We start from the raw sequence: 17281 nt of genomic DNA, 5'->3' as shown, positions 1-17281 counted from the left end.
TCTGCTACTATAGTTGCTAATGTTTATAATCCATTCTCAGGGGCTGTTATCATACTTCCTGAACCAGAACTTAGAAGAGGCTTCTCAGATGCCTCATGAAACACGCCTAGCGATAAGAATCTCTACTGCCTTGATGAAGCAACTCAAAAGTAGTCTGGAGACCAGCTGTATAGATATTTTGCCTTATGCTTCTCAGACTTGGGGCTAGATTATTATTTGTTGACATAACAAGCATGTCTGAAAAGACTCTGGCTCCAACAAGTGCCACAGACACTCTAGAAGCCAAGATATTCCTTCTTGTCTTACAATCTTTCAATAAAACAAACTGCAGAAGAACATTTTTTTAAAAAGCTAAAAAGATCCATAAGGCTTGAAAGTCCAGGAAGAGGTCAAAAGCAGAAGAACCTATTGACCTAGTGCCGTGATGCCGAACCAATGGCACGCGTGCCCTCTCCGTCACCCAGCTCAGCTCCACCACGCATGCGCATGTACCTCCCACCAGCCAGCTGATTTTCGGTCCTCTGCCATGCATGCAGGAGATGCACATGCATGCGTGAGGGGTGGGAGGGTTGTACACGCATGTGCAGGGGGTGGGGTAGAGCACAGGTAAATGTGGCACACACCCTCTGCACCCCGTTTTTGGTCCCAGGAGGCTTCAAGAAAGCCTGCTAGGCCCAAAACAGGGCACCGGGGAGGTTGTGCACATGCACGGGGGGCACGCATGCATGCGCAGGGGGAGAGGTGCATTGCATTATGGGTGTCAGCATGCATGGATGCGCTGTCCTGTGCATGCACACGCTTTCGGCACACGAGGACAAAAAGGTTAACCATCACTGACCTAATGGGACTCACTGGTTTGACTCAGTACAATTTTGTATTGCATTTTACTATCTTCCTTGATAGATGAAATTCTTATTTCTCCTTAAGTCAAACACACAGAAGTCTAGCCTACAACCTACCAAATATGAGATAGATAACATAGGTTTTCTCCATCTTTCCTTGCAAATAGCTTAAAATGTTAAAATATACGGTGCAATCTGTTGCAAATATTCTGCATATACATACACAGAGAAATTCCTTTAAGATGAGAACACTGTACATCTGCTTGCAATCATCTATAGTTCCCTTTAGAAATGCTGCTTTATAGTCTGAGCAGAAATATGATTCTTCTTCCCAATTCAGCTGTGAAATTCTTCAAGGAACATTTTTTTTCTGAAAAGGGCTGGCTTTTTGCAGTATGGAATTAATGTCCTTCAAACATTAGCCCTGACGATTTTAAGAAAAGTGTGATAATTTATTTGTCTGTTGCTCAGTTACTTCTTGTAACCCTTTCAGGAGCTAGTATGCTTAAAATAAAAACCAACTTGTTCCTGTAGTAGAAAAGGTGTATCCTTCCCAGCTAAACAGGAAGACAGGAGCAAATTACTTGAAAGGTATTTTATTAAATAAACTGCATTTAAATTAGGAATGAGAACTTTTTAAAAAATACAACAAATGAATTTATATACAAGGAAGAAACTCTTGACAGTTTCATATTATTGCATTGTAAATTAAATGCAAGCTGGTTATAAAGACTGTGATTTAACCCTCATGGTATTTAAATGTAATACGTAATATTCTTTGGTTTGCATAGGGAAATATAGCTTGTGGAATGTTTCTTCTGTTTTATTAATTGTTGAGGCTGGATGTAATCTCTTCCTGCTTGCAATATTAAGTATTAAGTACCTGGGCTGTGTTCCATATGTCGTTAAAGCAAGTTTTGCTTTATACTACTGAATCTTAAGAAGCAAAAAATAATCATATTCATTAACTGAATGACTTTTTAAAGAGGCAAACTCCTTCATTACAGGCTTCTTAAATATGAAACATAATATAATTAGATATCCTTATTCCTTCTGGTATTTCTAATATTACTTTTTGAACTATTATTAATATCATTACCTAAAATAATTAATAATTAGTCCAGCAGAATTTGTTTTCCTGTTTTTGACTAAGCAAAGGGTTAATGGGCAGTCTAAGAACTCTTTCCGCCAAGTGCAATAGATATACTTTTATATACGCACTTTTATACTTGTGCAAGATGCTACAATGCTCTTGTGCAAGTCATTAACTTCAATAAATCTTTCAAGTGTGTTCTGCACATATTTGGGACAGCAAGTAAAAAATGCTGCAGCCTTTCCCTTATTTTTAAAGATAGATGTTGTTTTATCATTTTAACAAAATTCTTTGTTGCCAAAACATTAATCATGTTTATCTGTTGCTTGTTTAAAAAGTGTCATACTCTACTTGGAAATGTGTGCTCTCTTCTGTAGTGATTTTACGTACTGTTTTAATTTTTTTTCACCTTTTATCTGTGGTTTTAGCATTACTTTTTTCAAATTATTTTAAAACCGATTAATTTCAACAAGAGTGAAATGAAAAGGAAAGCCACATATAATAATGGGTAGTGCCTTAAACAGGTTGATTATGGCAATGAAATCATGATTAAAGTTTAGCACAACAGTGTAATTCTAATTATATAAAAATTAATAAGGCAACTGATTTGACATCGTTGTAGTACTTTGCAAGGCAGTGCCAAATCTGATATTCTATTTTGTTACATTTAACAATGAAGAATCTCCAAGAATAACTTTCACTCAAGAGTTCAGAAGACCTGAATCTAAAAAACCTAACCGATTTCTGAGTTCTGAGATCAGGTCTCTAGTCTGCTTATTTTATATAAACAAAACTAATATGCATGCCTTTTTACTACTGACAACGTATAAAAATGGATGGACATAAAATGGAATGAAATCATTCATCAGAACTGCCATCTGAAAAAGCAAATTGATGTGTGAGAAATGATGATTTCTGAAAAACTTTGTACTTCTATTTCTTCGTATATCATCTAAATACTAAGGGCCATATTCATCCAATAAGACCTGCCATAAGGAAGGACAATGGGTAAAATAAATTATTGTGTAGATTAAAGCAATCATAAGGGAAAAAAATGTGACTTGCACATTCAGTCTCATAAATCTTCCTTGTTTCTATAGGACAATTGGGTCTCATGTTCGTCTGTATCAAAAAAAGAGAGCTTCTCTTAGCAGTGGCTTTTTAGACTGCAAAAGGCATTATCTTACCCTCTTTAATAAATAAATGAAATATTGTGAAGATGGATGGGCATAAGTTTCTAAGAGCAAATGCTCTTTCAGTTGTCCTTAGAAGCCTATCCATGTATGTAGGAGATACCCCGTTAACTAAGAAGGAATGAAAATAGGGATCATTCATAATTTGTTGAACAGTGTTACAATTTGCTACTTGGCTAATACAGGTAGTTCTCGACTTACGATCACAATTGAGCCCGTGATTTAGGTTGTTAAGCGAGGAAATTTGTTTTGCCCCATTTTACGACTTTTCTTGCCACGTTATTAAGCGCAGTTGTTACATTAGTACCATGGCCGTTAAGTGAATCTGGCTTCCCCATTGACTTTGCTGGTCAGTAGGTCGCAAAAGGGGATCACGTGATCCCAGGACGCTGCGACCATCATAAATATGAACCAGCTGTCAAGCATCCGAATGAGAATCACATGACCATGGCGATGCTGCAATGGTCATAAGTGTGAAAAATGGTCATAAGACACATTTTCAGTGCCGTTGTAACTTCAAAAAGTCACCAAATGAATTGTTGTAAGTCGAGGACTACCTGTAATAATGTTTTTTCTCCTTATCTATTCTAAGAATGGGAGAAGTGTGGAACTAGCTATCTAAAGACAAGAGGAGAAATTAGTAATTAAAAGCTGCTTTGGTTTTTCTTATGCCTGGAAGCTCTCAGGGCCTGGCAAAGTTAAATTAATTTGTTAGTTAAAGTTTGTTAATATATATTAGTAGTAGATGTTCTGGATCCTGCCTGTAATGGAATGCCATCTGGTCTTTTCAGTCATGGTACCCACCAGTGGTGGGATTCAATTTTTTTTACTACCGGTTCTGTGGGTGTGGCTTGATGGGCGTGGCAGGGGAAGGATACTGCAAAATCCTCATTCCTTCCTGATCAGCAGGGACTTGGGAGGCAGAGAAGAGATGGGGGAGGGGCCAGTCAGAGATGGTATTTACGGGCTCTCCAAACTACTCAAAATTCTTCCTGAGTCAAAGTAAATGGGAATATTTTAAAGGCTTTCCTTTTTTTTCATTATTTTCAGGAATGACTTACTCTCCTTGCTTGTAGCCAAATTCTCTTATAATGTCAGTAAAGTTAGTCACATGCTGCCCATAGAGGAATTCATCACCAATTGGAACATTCTTATACTGCATTGTGTTTTTAATCTTATTTTTTAAACAGGTTTTATGCCTGCCCTAAACTCTTGTCTGTATAAATTTACCTCAGATTGTAACCCTATTAAAGGGATGCTCACAAGAAGATGAACACTTTTCCAAAAAGAAAAAAAAAGACCCTTGAGCTTCCCATTCTAGTGTTTCTAATTTACAGTAATTATCCACACCAAGTATAATTGCACGTTGCATGTTATCACACCCTTGACATGAACATAGGTGCTAATCAGCATCAGAAATCTTTATGGCTTAGGAAAAGAATCTGGCCCAATGCAACCACATAATTAAATCTTCCTTTGGTGCTTCTGTTCACATCACTGTGGTACCCTTCTTGATGCCGATTCTTTAACTAAAATCCCTAGTTATAAGCCGTTCTTTCGCCTGGCATTCATCTCTGCATCTGCATTAGAACTAGTCAGGAGAGCACTGAGATTGGAAGTGCTGTTTCGTAGAAAGCTATCATTTTCCAGACAATTACCTAGCTCAGGCTTCGCTTGCTTTGTGTATTAGGCTTAAAGCTTAATGCAGCTTCACAAATGCTTTATTAAGTCAAACTTCCATTTTAGAAGGAGACAATGCATCCTAAGGGGAATATGAGGCATTTACTGCCCCCTTGCAGAAGGAAAGAATATTAAAGCAGGGTTAATTAGATGGCACAATGTATGAACTCTTCTCCCCTATGAGGCACAGAAAGCACTAAAGCCGAATATTTGCATATACACACCCACCAAAAAGGAGCATGGGGCTTCAGATCCGGGAACTGGGCTCCTCAATAACATTTGTCTGATGAAAACACCCAGAAAAAGACTGCTACAATCTCTCTGCAGTTTGAAAATGGATTATATGTATTTGCTTTGGTGTTCAAGGACTGTTTTGTTTCTGACATATTTGGGTCATATAAGATAATAGTTCTTTTCTAGCTGTTACTTATATTATTTGCTTGATTCATGGATTTGATGCTGACTTTGGTTTTAGTCTTCATAATATGCTTTAGCAGTAATTTTATGGCAAAAAAATAAATAAATGAATCATGTTATTCAGGGCCCTATGAAGTATATATTTTAAATGACAAATGAATGCACCGGGGACAAATAAAATGTTGGCAAAAAGGCTTATAATTTGCATTCTGAGTCTGCCTTTAGATTTATCTGCAAATACAGCCTTATAAGCATTTCATTATGCAATTATTGGAAGATTATTTTAAAAAATAAAGAATGATATATAAATAGTGGGTTTTATATGCTTAAAATTGGGGCCCCTGAGAATAGGCTGCCAGAGTTGTGCGATTATTATAACTTGCATAAACAGTATAAAAGAATTTGCAAACTTCATAAGGAAGACTGAGTGTGACCTTACAGTCCTCAAGGATAAAACACTTTGCTTGCCTTTTGTGTTTCCTCGTTTCTTTTCATTTCCCTATTTTTGATGCTATCTTGCCTGATGAAAAATTCTGGGGTACTCAACAGCTTTTACATCTTTTGGGGCTATTTTGATTGGCCCAATCAAAGTATTACCAGTGGTTATTAAACAGTTTCATGGATGGATATGACTGCTCCTATAATGGAAACCTTCAAAGACGCGTGGTTAAAGATGTATACTACAGTCAGTAGTGGGATACTACCAGTTTAACAACCGGTTCAGTGATTGTGTGCTTTGCGCGCAAGCAGTTTTGAGAAAACTTACCTTCCATATTACTGTTGGGGAGGAAAACAGCTGAGCCGTAGTTATCTGCTCTGCTGCGCGACTTAGCTAAGAAGATATAGGTCAGTACAGCACAGGGGCAAACGGGCGGGCCCACTTGATCGTTGGAGTGAACCGGTTCGTTCCCAGCTGATCGTCGGAGCTGAATCAACAGCGTTTATTCCTGTACCATTGCCTTATCCTCTTCTTAAATGCAGAACAGGTTTAATCCTACATTTTACAAAAATGTATGACTTTTAATAAAATGTGTTAGTCAGAAAAGCTGCTCCCAGAAGTCTCCTTCTGATTTTTAACATTCAGAAAGTAAGGAATAGTTTTCCTTTCCGCCTGAGGATGGGGAGTAGGGCAATTAGGTAGCTTATTGGTTTCTGGTGCTACACTGACTCCATTATGTCTTCCTAGCTGCTGTCGCAAGAGGCATGTGGGTAGTGGAATGGGGATCATCGTTTCTCAAATTAGAAATAAGATTTCTTAATGCAGTTTTACATTTCCCTCTCACCTAATCTCTCCAGTAAATCAGGTCAAACCAACTGATGAAGATAGGCAGGTAGATAAACTTGCTCACAAAATGGTCACAACTCTATTGGTAATTAAGTTTATCAAATTAAGCCATGACCTATATTTTACTTTTAGCTTTCCGTTCTTCAACCATAGGAATAAATTAATTAATATCTTAAAACAATACTTCCTTGCAGCTGATGAAATGCGTTGCAGTCAAGAAAAGCTCACATCATAACTCCAGAAGCCTAAGGGAACTTCCTTGCCATCTAGCTCCACATTTGGAAACTGTTACTGTATATAAGTCATAGTCGTGGATGTAAATATCTAGTAAGCATTTCCTTTATACTACCTTGCCAAAGAGTGTCTTGGAATTGACCCAGCTTAATAAGAAAGTTGTTGACTTCCTTTCTACTATTCTTTCTTTGGTAAATTGAAACCCACAAGAAAAGATTGCAAAAGCCAATACGTATCTGAAGGTATGATAGCTTTTCCAGTCATGCTACAAAAGAGAAAGATACTATTTTGAGTAGCAAGAGGCCTGAACCCAGCCTCTCAATCTTCTGGAGGATTACAGCAGCCTGTCATCACGTAACTTGAACAGACTGAAATGGATTTTCATCTCTCTGCTATAGGAATTAGGGTACTATGGGGATTTGGGAGATAATTCCCTCAAAGCAACAAGAAACTGCCAAATCATCCAATTGCCACCAGTCCAATTGCCTCCTGAATAAGCACCTTTGGGACAACCATGAGTACCTGGATGATTGAAGTTTCTCTAGACTTTTGCTAAAATCAAGGTGCCAGAATTCAGGTGTTACAAATGGATGCCAGGGACTGCATATCTCCCTTGGATTGCCCCTCCTATTCAATGAAAAAGCTCTGCTGAATCATAATTATATGGTCCGATAAAATGTCTGATGAGTTTCAATTTGGCAAGGAAAGGACAGTAGAAAGAAAAGTGCTACCATCATGCATTCATATCTCTAAGCCCGTGTTTCTCAATCTCAACAACTTCAAGATGTGTGGATTTCGATTTACAGAATTCCCCAGCAATTCTGGGAGTTGAAGTCCACATATTTTGGAGTTGCCAAGGTTGAGAAACACTGTTGTAAGTTATAGAACAGGGGTGTCCAACCTTGGAAACTTTTAAGCCTTGTGGACTTCAACTTCCAGAATTCCCCAGCCGGCAGGTTTTTTGACAAAGGAACATCTATTTTGTTTTTAGCAGAAGTAAAAATGAATATTTCTGAATGAAAAAGATTCCTGGTTGTCTTATTTTGAAAATAATTGGTTAATAGCTTAGCTGGAATCGAAATTATCCAACTTCCTAAGGAGACTTTTTTCTATTGTATAAATCAAATATTTATTAATATTATTTTAATATTCTAGTGTTAGATGTTGTTAGATTCTTTTTTGTTGCACTGTAAGGTAATGGGAATATAACTTTTCCAGGTATTAGTGAATCAATTGTTGTTGATAATCCTACTATTATTTAATAGCAGAACTATATGCTGTTTCAATAGGAGGATATATATATATCCTATATATATATATAATACAGCCCAGGTTCGAATCCCAGTAAGGGTATGGCTAGCTGATGAGAGCTAATCTATACTAGTCTCCCTTTATTTATTTATCAGTACAAATACAACACACACACACACACACAAACACACATATGTTGAACTGTTGAGTTCTTGGGTTGGTCAACATGTACAACCCCACTTTCCTTTCCATTGAGGATGTTATTTAGTTAGATGATAAAACTACGAGAAAGCAATCAAGTTCAGAGAGTAAAGTCCACTATTTTGTGCCCATCTTAGGTTTTACTGACCAAATTCAATACCAGCCCTTATAGTTTTTGTACTTGGAGCATTGAATGGCCTAGAAAACTGAATGGACTAGAAGTAAATCCCCTTATTCTCCATGGACTGAAGAACCATCAGCTTTTCTGACCTTTTCCTGTTGGAAAAGCAATTTCTTGATAGCAGGATTGCCCTTGAAGTGCTGGGTACTCGCTTTCTCAGGATGGGCGGGAGCAGTAAAATAGCACAGGGATCCACTTATCTAAGAATAGTAGACAACTTGAAACCAACATAGCCAAAGCAACAAAAAAAAAAATATTTCAAGCCAATGAGTAGCAATTAGAAGTAAAATAACTTAAGGTGGCATGAAGAAAACATGCAAGTATACTAGCTTATATTTTTGATGGCTCTTTCAATCTAAAACATATGAAGAACGGTTACAGGAACTGGGCATGTTACAGGAACTGGGCATGGGACTAGTGTAGCGAAGAGAAGGACCAGGGGAGACATGATAGCAGTGTTCCAATATTTGAGGGGTTGCCATATAGAAGAGGGGATCAAGGTATTTTCCAAAGTACCTGAGGGGAGAACAAGAAGCAATAGGTGGAAACTGATCGAGAAATTCAACCTAGAAATAAGGAGAAATTTTCTGACAGTAAGAACAATCAACCAATGGAACAGCATGCCTTCGGAAGTTGTGGGAGCTTCGTCACTGGAGGCTTTCAAGAAGAGATTGGACTGCCATCCGTCAAAATTCGTGTAGGGTCTCCTGCTTGGGTGGGAGGGAGAATTGGACTAAATATCCTACAAGGTCTCTTCCAACTCTGTTAATCCGTTAAAAGTAAGTAGTATTTCCTATACGAGGGGTTGTCTGATATCCACCTTCTGCCTTGGGCTTTGATCCTGAAAAATCTCTGACCAATAGTTATGCATGGGGGGGGGGGAGTTACAATAGTAGACAATGTCTGAATTGGATGGGATAAATTAGACAATTGAAGCCTGAGCACTTTTTAAGTGTCCTCACACACATAACATCTGCCCTGTCTGCCGTTTTGATAACTTTTAATTGCCCCGTGGATGCCCCCCCCCCATGCAAGCAGAGGATGATGGGGTTACCAGGATCAAGGAATGCTAATACAATCTACTGTCACTGAATATTGTTCAGTTCCTGTATGCTTGTGCACTCTTGCATTTTGTGAACGCGGTTTGGCAGCACGAGAGATGAGCCGGAAAGATGGGGAAGCCTCGAGAGAGGGAAAGAGTTTTTCAACTGCTTTGGAGCCCATTTAGTAACTGCTGTGTAGCTCCACAGTCCCCACCCTGCGGATGTTCTACCGATGTACAATAATTGAGGCTGGAACCGCCATTCCGGATGGGCTACCGGAATGGTTGGAACTGTAGCCCTGAGACCTTTCCGGCGCCGAATAGGTCTGCCTTTGGAAACCTGGCAAGGCACGTTGCTCTCGTTCCAAGGCGATTTCCATTCCGCTCCAGATCCGGAACCCCCTTTCCGTCCTTCCAGCCAGCAATGAGAGGCTCCCGCGGGGTCGGCTGCGAAAGGAGCCGGACTATCCGGCCGCTTCCTTCCCACTCACTCGGCCGCCTCGCGTGCGCTCTTTCCCCCGCAGGTGCCCGAAGGATTGCGCAGCGTGGGACAAAAGCTCCTCCGAGGACCCGCCGGGATGCCGCTGCCGCGCCTCGCTGGGTCCCAACGGGCCGGTCTGCCTTTGGCTGCGCTGGTGGGACTCCTCCTCCTCCTCTGCCCGAGCCCGGGTGAGTCAGCCGAGCAGGAGGCGTGGCGGCTGGGCTGTGCGTGCTCGGGAAGGGGCGGGTGAGCGACTGGCGAAAAAGGAAGCCGCCCCATGGGGGAGTGGAGGCGCTTAACCTAGGAGGCGGCCGCACTCCCGTCGTTGAATAGAGACTCTTCCCGTAATGACATGAAGGGAGCAGGGACGCCCCTGGCTTTCCCTCGTGCTCAGGAAGAGAACAATCCCAGTAAGAGGATTATTAAATGCTGGAACAAGACTAGTATGTCCCACCCCACCCCCTCACCTTCGCATTTGACACATAAATCAATAATGTCATAATTTTTGAGCTCCGGGTTTTTGAGACGACATTTCATAACCATTCGTAAACTGAAATGAAATATAAAATATTATTCGTAAATGAAATGAAACCAAACTTGAAAACGTGAATAAATACGTAATGAAATTAAAATCCGATAAATTACATAAATAACTTCACTGAGTCTCAGAGGAATAAAGGTTATGTCAAGCAAGGTGGCTTTGCTATACAGACAAAGTATAGAGCAGTGATAGCAAACCTTTTTTGGCTCGTGTGTCAAAAGCGGGGGGGGGGGGTCGCAGGGGGTTCGTGCGCGGGCGTGCCACACCCGTAATGCTTTGCGCACCACCCTTGCGTGTATGCACGCACAACCAGCACTCCCCCCCATTTTTGGCATGCTTTTTTCATCCTCCCCAGGCTCCAGAGGCTTTATAGGAGCCTGGGGAGGGTGAAAACAGCCCCCCCCAAGGCCCTCCAGAGGCTTCAGGAGCTTCCCTAAAGTCTCCAGAGCACAAAAACCCGGCACTACGGGCAAACCGGAAGTTCGGGAATGGACTTCCTGATTGCTCGTAGGGCATGCGCACGCTGGCCAGCTGATTTTGGCCTTTTGAGGCCATTTTTCGCCCTCCGGAGCACGAAAAACCAGCCCTACAGGCAAACCGGAAGTTCAGGAACATACTTCCGGTTTGCTCATAGGGTCAGTTTTTGCCCTCTGGAGGCTAAAACTGGCCCTACAAGCAAACTGGAAGTACGTTCTTGAACTTCCGGTTTGCCCGTAGGGCCAGTTTTTCGTGCTTCTGAGGGCGAAAAATGGCCTCAAAAGGCCGAAATCAGCTGGCCAGCGCGCACATGCGTGCTAGCCAGCTGACAGGACAACACCTCACGTGCCATGACAAATGGCTTTGCATGCCACCTGTGGCACACATGCCATAAGTTCACCATCACGGGTATAGAGCATGTAGTACATATCCAATTTTGTTTTTCTTTTTAAAAAATTGGTGTTAGATATTAGCATATATCGTAGGAAGTCTCCTCTCTGGTCCGCTGCTACAGCAGGAAACAGGTATCGCTCTGATTGGTCGAGAGGCGTACCCGAGTCCTATAAAAGGGGAACCCTCCGGCCACAGAGCAAGCTGGATCACTACTACTACTAATAAAGAGCTGTTAAGTCACTTCGTGTCCGCAGTCTGTTCTCTCGTTGCCCAGATCTAACATTGGCGACGAAGGTGGGATCGAGAGACAGATAGGACGAAGAACGCTACCTCCAGAATCTCCGGATTTGATCCAGCCTAGGAATTCGGCAGAAATTCCGGCAGCCATCTCAGGCCACCACAGCGCGGCAAATTCAAACGAGAGAAGATGGCGATGCACGCTCCCCCCGCTCCATTCGACCCAGCGAACGACGAATGGGAAGCCTTCATGATTCGTTTCGAGTGTTTTCTCGAAGCGAATGAATACACGGGGATCACCGACGCCTGGAAGAAAAACATCTTCCTCGGCTACTGCGGAAAAGAAGTCTTCAACACGGCCAGAGACCTCACCGCGCCTACTCCAATACAGGCAGTATCATGGACGGCGTTGCAACAGGCTCTACAGACTCATTACGCGCCAAAACCTTCCCGCCATGTTTGCCGCCAAGCATTCAACACGAGGAACCAGAAGGTGGGAGAATCTATCAACCAGTACGTTGCAGCTCTACGAAAAGCAGCCACACATTGTGGATTCAGAGACCTGGATGAGCAGATTATGGATCGACTCGTTAGCGGGCTGAGAGACATTTCCCTACAAAAACGGCTGTTAGCCAAAACCAATTTAAGCCTACAGATTGTACTCGACGAGGCAAGAGCTTCAGAAGCAGCAGACAGATCAGCGGAGACAATTCAACGCGGGTTCAACACAGGCCAGCCAGCGCCAAGACACACCAGAGTCCACTACGAGGACACCATTCCAGATTCCGAGGATCCCGAGCTCGAGGAAAGTCACCTGATGAGGAGCAGTCACGTGAGACCTGGGGGGAGACCCGGATTCCGTTTGCCGCCCTGCACAAGCTGCGGAGGGAATCACCCCCGGTCTACCTGTAGGTTCAGGAACGTTGTTTGTTCGCACTGCAACAAACTTGGGCACATCGCACGAGTGTGCCGGAGCGAAGTCCCTGCCTCACGGCAGCCACCCATGTACCGCCAACAGAAGCCCAACCCAGGGGCTTGGCGAAATCAAAAAGGGCGTCCAGAGAGAAATCCACAAGTGTTTACCCAGAGAGAAAATTCCCAAAGAGCTGAGCGAGCGTATCCCCAGAGAGATTACACACAAAGAGCTGAAAGAGCGTTCTATCAAGACGCTCAACGAGAGTATTTTCAGGATACAGATGCTGAGATAGAGTTGACCCAGAGAGAGGAGTTGCGAACGTATCTCACCACAATAAGTCAGGTCCGCACCAAGCAGCCAAAAAAGCTGAAAGTCACAGTCCTCTTGGAGGGCTCACCTTGCGAGCTGGAAGTTGACACGGGATCGTCCCTGACGATCATTTCATGGGCATCCATGAAACAGGCTATCCCTAGCCTCAAAAAGAGCCAACTACGCGTTCCAGACATCCTGCTATGAGACTACCAGGGGAACCGAGTCCCCATCGTGGGCCAAGGCACATTCCAAATCCGTTTCAAGGACATCGTAGCCCAGCTGCCCGTGACCATCGCCAGCGCGCCGTTACAGAACCTTCTGGGACTAGATTGGTTTGAAGCCTTGGGGTTAGAAGTCACCGGAATAAACGCAGTGGAGAACAGCAGCGCTGAGCAGATATTTAAGGAGTTCGAGGATGTGTTCAGCCCCGGTCTTGGTAAGTATGTGGGTAAACCAATCTCATTCAACTTAGACCCCAAAGTGGCACCAATCCGACTTAAACCGAGACGAGTGCCTTTTGCACTCCGCCCAAAAATAGATAAGGAAATAGATAAACTAGTGGAGCAAGGAATCCTTGAGCCAGTGGATCACGCGCGCTGGGAAACGCCCATTGTGACCCCAGTTAAGCCAGACGGGTCAGTCCGCATCTGCGCGGACTATAAATGCACAATTAATGTCGCGCTACAACAAAGCGCATATCCTGTGCCAGTGGTACAGCACTTATTGCACTCGTTGGGGCCAGGAAAGATATTTGCAAAGTTAGACATGGCACAAGCTTACCAGCAATTGCCCGTGGATAGCGCCACAGCGGAGGCCCAAACTATAGTGACGCATAGAGGGGCATTCAAATGCAACCGGCTGCAATTCGGTGTGAGCATTGCTCCAGGTTTGTTCCAGAGCGTCATGGAATGGCTTTTGCAAGGGATACCGGGAGTTGTCCCCTATTTCGACGACATCTTGGTGTCCGCTGCAAACGAGGAGCAATTAAATAAAAGAGTCAGAACTGTTTTGGCCAGAATCAGAGAGAAGGGCCTCCGCCTTAAAAAGGAAAAATGCCAAATTAACGTGCCTAGCGTAGAATTCCTGGGATATAGAATCGATGGTCAGGGAATACACCCCACTTCAAAGAAAATTAAGGCGATCCAGGATGCCCCCACACCACGTAACCAGACCGAGCTGCAGGTCTTCCTCGGACTACTTAACTTCTACAGTGTTTTTCTGAGACAGAAGGCGACCGTTGCTGAGCCGCTACATCGACTACTCTAGCGAAACGCACCATGGAGATGGGGACGATCCGAAGCAGCAGCTTTTGCCGGGGTAAAGTGCCTGCTCACCACTGACTCGCTGTTAGTCCAATACAGCCAGACACTACCACTAGTATTGACCTGCGATGCATCACCCTTTGGAGTCGGCGCAGTCCTTAGCCACAGGATGCCAGACGGAAAAGAAGCACCCATCACCTTCTACTCTAGAACTCTTTCATCGGCCGAGAGGAACTACAGCCAGATGGACAGGGAAGCGTTAGCTGCGGTAGCTGGAGTAAAACGTTTCCATGAATACCTCTACGGCCGCGATTTTGAACTAATTACTGATCACAAACCGCTGTTGGGACTTTTGGCGGGAAACCGCCCCACCCCGGTCTCCCTTTCTCCACGCATGACCAGGTGGACTGTTTTCCTGGCTGCGTACTCCTACAAGTTAATTCATCGACCGGGCTCCACTCTAGGACACGCAGACGCACTCAGCCGTTGCCCACTACCGGACCTTTTGCCAGACCCCACTCCCGAAGTACCGGTGTTGCTCATTGACTGTTTGGACTCTGGACCGGTTTCTTCCTGCGAGGTTGCAAGGTTCTCCTCTAAAGACAGTTTAATAAAGCAAGTTCAAACTTGGGTTTGGAGGGGGTGGCCGAAGGGAAACGTGGGCCCAGAATTCAAAGTGTTTTGGTCAAAACGGGACGAACTCTCAGTGTTACAAGGTTGTTTATTGTGGGGGGATCGAATTGTTATTCCTTATGCTTTATGTAAAAATGTGTTAGATGCATTACATGTTGGGCATCCGGGGATTGTTAGGATGAAGGCTTTAGCGAGAAGTTACGTTTGGTGGCCAAACATGGACAAAGAGATAGAGGAGTGGGTGGCCACTTGCGATCCATGCCAAGAATCGAGACCAGCACCCCCAGAAGCGCCCGCCACAGAATGGGAAAAGCCGAAAGCACCTTGGTCGAGAATACACATCGACTTCGCAGGGCCTGTTCAAGGTCAGACTTTCCTTATAGTTGTGGATGCATATTCCAAATGGCTAGAAGTAGTCCTAATGACTTCAACCACGGCAGAGGCAGTCATTAAGGTTCTACGGCGACTCTTCGCCACTCATGGCCTGCCCGACCTCCTGGTCTCCGATAACGGGCCCCAATTCACGGCCATGCAATTCGAAACGTTCTTAGCAGGTCAGGGAATTCGGCATGCCCTCGTCGCGCCATTCCATCCGGCATCAAACGGACAGGCGGAGAGAATGGTGCGATCCGCAAAAGAGGCCCTCGCTAGGATGGGTCCAGGTGATTGGCAAACATGCATTGACCATTACCTCCTCATTCAGCACATTACCCCCAGTGCAACGACGGGTAGGAGCCCCGCTGAAATGCTCATGGGCCACCGTCTACGGTCTCACCTGGACCGTCTTCACCCCAACTATTCTGCCACAGCACCCCCAGACTCCACAAGCAAAATTCGGAGTTTCAGCATAGGGGATTCGGTATACGCCCACAATTATGCAGGGGGAACATTGTGGATGCCGGCAACGGTCATTGGCATCACGGGTCCACGATCGTATCTGTTAGAACTGGAAGATGGGCAGAACTGGAAGAGGCACATCGACCAACTTCGGGGTCGCCTGGCGCACTCAGACCTACGAGCCGAGGACGAGAGCTACCTACCAATGCAAAGTCAGCCACTCGAGAGCCCCAACACAGAGAACTACGACACCTGCGAGCCCAGGACAGAACAAGAGGTCGAGCGCGAAACAGAACAACCCCCAAGCAACGTAAGCGAGCAGACCCCTGAACGCCCAAGCAACGAAAGTCTGAAAACACCAGAACTCGAAGCAAAGAAAGCAACTGATCCTGCAACTACTCCTGACCAACCCGAACTGCGACGCTCCACTCGAGTAAGGCAAACTCCAACATACCTTAAGGACTACATAACCAACCGCAATGTTCCGTCTAAGAGGGGAGGGGTATTAGATATTAGCATATATCGTAGGAAGTCTCCTCTCTGGTCCGCTGCTACAGCGGGAAACAGGTATCGCTCTGATTGGTCGAGAGGCGTACCCGAGTCCTATAAAAGGGGAACCCTCCGGCCACAGAGCAAGCTGGATCACTACTACTACTAATAAAGAGCTGTTAAGTCACTTCGTGTCTGTAGTCTGTTCTCTCGTTGCCCAGATCTAACAATTGGTTTTGTAAAAAATGTAAAAAAAAAAATCCCCTTCCTATGCCCCCTTTGAGCTCCATGGGCTCAGTAACAATGTACCAGCTGCACTTCCCTCTCCTCAGCCCTGGTAATGCCCCACCTGCTGAAGCGTCCTTCCGCGGCACGCTTGCAGCTGCTGGGAGGCAGACAAACTCCCTTTGCCCCAGCTGTTACGTTCTGCTTCTCCTCAGCTCTTGAATGGCAGATCTAATGGCAATCAGAAAGGCCTGGCATTCAGGTTCTTCAAGGAGGATGGTTGGCAGCAGTAAGGGCAAAAAGAAAAATACAGTCCTCGACTTAACAACAGTTTAGTGACTCAAAGTTGCAACGGCATGGGAAAAAGTGACATGACCATTTTTCACTCTTAAGACCATTGTAGCATCCCCACAGGAACAAAATTTGGATGCTTGGCAACGTAGACTTTAGAATAACTTTATTCTCACCTTGAATGTACACTAATTGGTGTACATTAAAATGAAATTTCCTTGAATAAAGTTCTCAAGGTGTCTCTAATATACCCTACATAAACATGACAAAATTAATAAGTACAAAATTATTCATATACCCACATACACTATATTGCCAAAAGTATTCGCTCACCCGCCTTTACTCGCATATGAACTTACTGTAAGTGACATCCCATTCCTAATCCATAGGGTTCAATATGACGTCGGTCCACCCTTTGCAGCTATAACAGCTTCAACTCTTCTGGGAAGGCTGTCCACAAGGTTTAAGAGTGTGTTTATGGGAATTTTTGACCATTCTTCCAGAAGCGCATTTGTGAGGTCACACACTGATGTTGGATGATTTTACGTGGCTTACCACTTGGTGGCTGAGTTGCTGTCGTTCCCAAACACTTCCACGTTCTTATAATACAGCTGACAGTTGACTGTGGAATATTTAGGAGCGAGGAAATTTCACGACTGGATTTGTTGCACAGGTGGCATCCTATCACAGTTCCACGCTGGAATTCACTGAGCTCCCGAGAGCGACCCATTCTTTCACCAATGTTTATAAAAACAGTCTGTATGCCTA

At 44.0% G+C, this 17281-nt stretch overlaps 1 protein-coding gene across 2 annotated transcripts in view; it reads left to right on the top strand.

The window, feature by feature from the left end:
• The first annotated feature begins 9439 nt into the window (after positions 1-9439).
• Positions 9440-17281, top strand: part of ECRG4 (ECRG4 augurin precursor) — a 56559-nt gene continuing 48717 nt past the window's right edge. For both annotated transcript variants that reach the window (XM_081947098.1, XM_081947097.1), the window contains exon 1: positions 9440-10088. In XM_081947098.1, coding sequence (XP_081803224.1) covers positions 9998-10088 — 91 coding nt within the window. In that variant the 5' untranslated portion in view covers positions 9440-9997. The remainder of the gene's footprint in view (positions 10089-17281) is intronic.

The sequence above is a fragment of the Natrix helvetica genome (genome assembly GCF_964273705.1).
Source record: "Natrix helvetica genome assembly, chromosome: 3".
NCBI classification, from domain to species: Eukaryota; Metazoa; Chordata; class Lepidosauria; order Squamata; family Natricidae; genus Natrix; species Natrix helvetica.
Note: the sequence above shows the minus strand (reverse complement) of the source record. Positions and strands in the feature narration are given on the sequence as shown.